At 35.6% G+C, this 6,355-nt stretch overlaps 1 protein-coding gene across 1 annotated transcript; it reads right to left on the bottom strand.

Moving 5' to 3' along the window:
* Positions 1 to 1,705: 1,705 nt before the first annotated feature.
* LOC132035378 (purine permease 3-like) lies at positions 1,706 to 4,343 on the bottom strand. Its single transcript, XM_059425634.1, has 2 exons — positions 3,543 to 4,343; positions 1,706 to 2,212 (listed from the first exon to the last, which is right to left on the bottom strand). The coding sequence occupies exons 1-2, from the start codon at positions 4,254 to 4,256 to the stop codon at positions 1,862 to 1,864; spliced, it is 1,065 nt and encodes a 354-aa protein (XP_059281617.1). The 5' UTR covers positions 4,257 to 4,343; the 3' UTR covers positions 1,706 to 1,861.
* Between the last annotated feature and the right edge of the window lie 2,012 nt (positions 4,344 to 6,355).

The raw sequence follows: 6,355 nt of genomic DNA, 5'->3' as shown, positions 1-6,355 counted from the left end.
GGCAAAACTAAATTATGCCTTGAGGAAAAGTTATGCCCCCTCGGCATAACTTTAGTTTTTCCTTAAGGAAGTTATGCGGAGGAAATGAGACTTTGCCTTGAGACATTTTTTTTTTTAAAACTTTTAAAGGCACACTTTAGTTAAGGCATACTTTTGGTTATGCCTTACTTAAAAAATATGCCCATAAGGCATAGTTCCTTAAGGAAAAATTTTGCCCCATAAGGCAAAACTAAATTATACCTTGAGAAAAGTTATGCCCTCCGGCATAACTTTAGTTTTCCTTAAGGAAGTTATTGGGGGGCAGACTTTGCCTTGAGACATTTTTTTTTTTTTTTTAAACTTTTAGTTAAGGCATACTTTTGGTTATGCCTTAATTAAAAGTCTGCCCCATAAGGCATAATTCCTTAAGGAAAAGTTTTGCCCCATAAGGCAAAACTAAATTATGCCCCCTCCGGCATAACTTTAGTTTTTCCTTAAGGAAGTTATGCCGGAGGGGGCAGACTTTGCCTTGAGACATTTTTTTTTTAAAACTTTTCAAGGCACACTTTTAGTTAAGGCATACTTTTGGTTATGCCTTAATTAAAAAATCTGCCCCATAAGGCATAGTTCCTTAAGGAAAAGTTTTGCTCCACAAGGCATAACTAAACTATGTCTTGAGGAAAAGTTATGCCCTCGGCATAACTTTAGTTTTCCTTAAGGAAGTTATGCGGAGGAGGGGACACTCCCTCCACCCCGCCTTGCGAAATTATTTCTTTATTTTATGCTTGAGCGGGGGTTCGAACCCAAAACCTCGGTATCCAAGCTAAGGGCAAAACTTAAAGACCACAAATATGAAGGGCAAAATTTAAAGACCGCAAATATGAGGGGCAAAATTTAAAGACCACCCCAAAAGAAGGGCAATTCTGCGAATTGCCCAAAACCACCGCTGTTTTTTTGTTGCTATAGATGGGCTTGGCCCTGCCTATTCAATAGTATACTACAATATTTTTGCATGACTTTTTTTTATTGAAGAATTAATCTAAACAACCACTCGCCCAATTGTTTAAATTGAAAATAGTCGGCGGATATATGATTCATGTACAACATGTATATTCGTATATAAATTAATGTATAAATAATGTATATCAGTGAGAACCGGCCGACTACTTGTGTAAAGGTTCCTGTGTTATTTCATACTGGTATTTTTTTATTTTATGCTAAACAGACCTTGGGCTATTTTCTGGCCTGCCCTATCTAAGCATAGGCTTGTAACCCAAGTGGGGGCATTAATGTGGTGGAATGCCGGGCTGATCCGGCAGGTTGGGTTTATGGGCTATTTTCTCTCCCCTAAAGCGGGGCGGACTGCGTGAGGCTGGTTTCATAGAGCAACGAGGCTGGTTTCATAGAGCAACGAATAGCTCTTGCTCTGTACAGTGTAAGGATAACGGGTCTGTGCTCACCAAGTTCAACAAAAGCCTGATGGGTTGCTCCAAGTAAAAACCACCACTGTTTTTTTGTTGCTATAGATGGGCTTGGCCCTGTCTATTCAATAGTATACTACAATATTTTTGCATGACTTTTTTTATTGAAGAATTAATCTAAACAACCACTCGCCCAATTGTTTAAATTGAAAATAGTCGGCGGATATATGATTCATGTACAACATGTATATTCGTATATAAATCAGTGTATAAATAATGTATATCGGTGAGAACCGGCCGACTACTTGTGTAAAAGTTCCTGTGTTATTTCATACTGGTATTTTTTTATTTTATGCTAAACATACCTTGATACTGCACACTACTAACTACTAAGATAGGACAACAAAGTAGAAATTATTCATTACATTATACAAAAGAAAAGTACTTGATTTACCAATATATCAGAGTACCAGTGAGGTTTGAGACATTTGTGTTTGGGGAATTTGATTCTCCTCTTTCTTCTTCTGGCTTTGTTTCATTTCACCATAGATGTATGAAACAAATCCCCAAAGAGAGAGGAATATAGCAAGCCCCTTTGTAGCTTGAAATCTTTCATGATATAAAAGCACACCTAATACTTCTGTGAGTGGAAGTAAGAAAGCAATTAAAATTCCACATAGCAAAGATGAACCGTATTGGACTACTCCAACGATTCCCAGTGTCGAAAATTGCCAAATAATGGCACTCCATACTAGTACTAAATAATATTTAGCTTCTCCTAGCTCAAATTGGCTTGCCTCCCTCGAAATCGCCTGCAAAATTTGCATTGTGAGAATTTCCGGAAACACTTCATGTTTGGTATGTAAATTGATCCGCGCATCCTAGTACTGAGCATTTGGATTTTGGAACATGGGTAATAAGATGGGGCTCTAACGTAACATTGAGTAAACAATGAATAGACTTACTGTAATACTACGAAAAGAAATTAACATTGGGCTTAACTCGACTTCAAAATTGATTTACTTATATTTCGAAAAGAAATAGAGAAATGAATAATTTCTTCCTTCTATCATTCTATGCCGATCATCAGATATGTCATTATAATGAATAAAAGAAGAAAGTATTATATAATTAAGTTGCCAAACAAGAGATACATAGCTTTTATAATTGCCAAACATATTGTAGAAAACGATTATAATTACTAAGTATAATAAAGAAATGTTTTCAAACATGATCTACCTTCTGCATTGATGTCTGAGTTATATATTTTTATGATCCTACAGTTTGTTGATTCTTATTCCAAAACATCCATCTCTTTGTTCTTTAAACTAGCCAGGAAAAAATTAAGGCGACTTGCTTGACGATGAATAACAAATTTTACAATTTTAACACGATAACTCGTATCCTTTTTTACCCTCTTCTCTGTAAATATTTAACACAACATATAGTTAGGTAACACTCATATACCAAAATTATAACGAGTACAAATGTTCAATGTTTATTTCTTATTTGCAAAAATAATATATATATATATTATATGTTATATATTATATATGTGTGTGTGTATGTGTGTTCCTTTTCGCTTTCCAAGAGCCTAACTAATTAAAAATAGTACTAGTTGTTCACTAATCCCTACCTTCCAGCTTATGTAACCTGTTCTCCTTTTCAATGTGTTCCAAAATGATGACATACTTTTAAATTTGAAAATATTTCATTTCATATTTCTTATTTTAACCTAACGAGAAACTTTTATGACCACACAAATGTTAAGTATCACAAGTTCTATAACAGCACAAATGTTATTACATGTTTAATATCATAAGTTTCAAAAGTTTTTATTTCTTTTTAAACTCCGTATCAATTCAAATTATATCATATTAATTAAAACGGAGGGAGTACAATTCATCTCTTGGGTCTTCTATTGAAAGATTTAGCAGTAAAGAGCTCCTTAACTCCAGTAGATGATAAACAAGTAGCCAACACACATGTCAGAGTAACTAAAATACACATACATTTCGTAAAATTTTGAGTATCCAAACCCTCATAATTTTTTCTAGAATCTTAAAGTATTGATTTAGTTCTCAGTATTCTCTGCCATAATTTAGTTAATGAAAAAAAGATACTAGATGGAACTTGCGGTACCTGAAAATCCTTGTTAATAATCATTCCCACAGTGCAAAAAGCAGAACCGAAAATGTTAAGGATCATCTGAATCTCCAAAACCATGGTATAAGTAACAGTTTTCTGAGCCTTCAAATAAATCAACTCCAGTAAAGGCAACGCAAGCCCTGTAGACGCCGCAGCTAAAAGTGTCATTACAAACCCCAAAACATACTGTTTCGTTGACTCTCCTGATGGTCTATCACTGTCCGCTCCAAGAGCCAAAGTTCCAGCTCCAACAATCAATAAAACAACCGCATTCGCCGAATACGCTGTCAACTTCTGCTTCACTATGAAAAAAGCAAACACTACAGTGAATCCGAGTTGCGCTGCATAAATAACGTTTGAAGTAGAAACGGGAAGTTTCGCAGGTCCCCATGCGAAAAGATAGCCTGCGAGTCCAACAAGGATGCCTAAGGCAGCCGATGCAGTGAACTCCTGACGAGTTATGATGAAATAATTGGTATCAGAGTCTTGGGTTTTACGACGGAAAAAATAGGCGATAATGAGGACAATGACAAAAATTGGCCATCCAATGCATGCTAACCAACTGGAAAGCCAAATTCTTTGGCCACCGTGGAGGAAGTAGAGGCGTGAGATTAAAGGGCCACCACAGTAGCCTATGCCGAGAGTGATACAGTTGAGTACTAGAATAAGTTTTCTCCATTTACTAGTACTGCTGCTTTGATTGTCCATTTCCAATTTTCTTGAGCTTTGTCAATAATGAGATATGTATATGAACAAGAGCATGTTGTTGTTTGCAGAATAGATGTGTAGTGCATATACACACTAAATAATTTAGAGGATCTGTAAAATGATTGAGGGCGTCGTCACTGAGCAAGGCCTATATTATATGCCACAATACTTTTGGCTTTAGCTGTTTGTTCTCAAAATGTTTTGGCACTAAACTGTACCGCCATAAGCAGAATTTGTCCTTTTGTCACCTTTGTTTTCTTTCTAACGCCAATATTTGTTGAAAGAACCATGCACTTCATTTATTTATTTTTGTAGAATAGACCATGATGGGCCTCATGCAATTATTGTTACAATAGTACGAACTGCTACTTCCCCCTCCTCCTAATCTGATTTTCAATTTATTTATTCTTCAATGCTAAATTTTCACATACTGAGGCAATTAGTTTAGCGTTATGGATTAGCATCAAAGACTGTTTTTCACGGGCTCGGCTCCCCTCCAGTACAGGGAGTGTCCAGTTTTTCCAGTGGGTCTTTGATTTGCTGACATCTGTCCAATTAGTGATCTAAGGGTCAATAATCATTTAACCAAAATCACCTCTTAAACCATGGTTGAACTAAAGCACCCTCTATACTTTACTGTTTCCTTATTGACAGGCGAGAATCTTGCTCAATTATGTCCTCTGTTTTTCTTTATCCTACGACAAAAATTGAAGATATCATGTTTCATGATTTTTTCTTTTATTTTTTTATTTTCATGTTCTTTCTTTAAGTTCTAGTATTTTCACTGTTCATTAATTTCCACATCAAATCCCAGCCTCTTTCAAATTAAACACTCCATCATTTTCATATTGTTATAGTAACTCTTTCCAGATTCCTTCATATATTCAACTTCATAATGGTTAGATTCCCACATTTTTTTCCCAAGTGAGGAAAAGCGAAAAAGCTGAACAGAATTAAAATTGAGTCGGAGAGATTTGTACTGCGATCATTGATATCAATATACATAGCAAAACCAGGAAGAGTAATCTTTCCACCCTTCACTACTGTTTCTCTCCCATAAATTATATGCAGGAACTACATGAAAACTTGGAAACAAAATGTTATCTTTTCCACTAATCGCTGTAAAACTCCAATTGAAAAATCACATTTGAACTAAGCATTTATTGACTGCCATAAGAACGACAAAAAAAAAAAAAAAAAAAAAAAAGAAGAAGAAAGGAAATCCCATAATATTTTCCATGGTAAGAATATCTTTTTCCAATAAAAGGAAATTCCCACACCAATCTTTTTCGGATCTTGGGCAACCAACGATGTTCTCGGATTCTTTTCCTATCTTGCCTAATTGGTTCTAAGCCAGAAAGGGTCTTTAATTTAATCAAGGTTTAAGAGGTGGTTTTGGTTAAGTAATTATTAACCCTTGGATCACTAATTGGACAGATGTCATCAAATCAAAGGCCCATTGGACAAACTGGACACTCTCTCTACTGGAGGGGAGTTGCGTCCGTTTTTCACCATGTAAACTTGCTCAACTAATTAAGAATTCAAATTGTTTAAGAAAAACAAAGGATCATTAACATGTTATTCCTTCGCTGAATTTCCTTCGGGCTGGGGACAAGGATGCTAGCAGTAAATCTAGATTTTCACCAAATCAAGCAATTGATTAGAATCTCTAACAAAGAACTTTAGCTTACCATCACAATCAAAACAGGTACATATCCGGTAAAGGGACTTGAGAAATAGAAAAACAGCAGATTATGATCATCTAAAATTTGGTGGGAAGTTCGGGCATAAATGTTTGAGTTCAAGGATAAATGTCTTAAAGTTCGACATGCAAATTTCAGACATGTATATTTGAAATTTCTATTAGTGTGAAGTTGATTTTAAAGCGGCTAAACTTACAAAAATTATGAATCTCGACTATGTCTTAAATCATATGTCCACTTCTCTTTATAATATGGAGTGTATATTATTTCCTCCGCCTCATTTTAAGTGAAAGTGTTTGAAATCGGACTCGGCTGGTGAAGAGGGCGATTTCGGCGTGCCTAGATCGTTTGTATTACTGGATGACTCGGATGCAACCAAATCTACCGTGGAGGAGT

This window comes from Lycium ferocissimum, chromosome 10, assembly GCF_029784015.1.
Source record: "Lycium ferocissimum isolate CSIRO_LF1 chromosome 10, AGI_CSIRO_Lferr_CH_V1, whole genome shotgun sequence".
Lineage (NCBI taxonomy): Eukaryota > Viridiplantae > Streptophyta > Magnoliopsida > Solanales > Solanaceae > Lycium > Lycium ferocissimum.
The sequence above is the reverse complement of the archived record's forward strand: the minus strand, read 5'-3'. Positions and strand labels throughout refer to the sequence as shown.

Excerpts from the sequence above, each read along its gene's own strand:
- LOC132035378 (XM_059425634.1), bottom strand. The coding sequence starts at position 4,256 with ATGGACAATCAAAGCAGCAGTACTAGTAAATGGAGAAAACTTATTCTA. Across the intron at positions 2,213-3,542 it reads TTATTAACAAGGATTTTCAG|GCGATTTCGAGGGAGGCAAG; the intron begins GTACCGCAAGTT and ends CAAATTTTGCAG.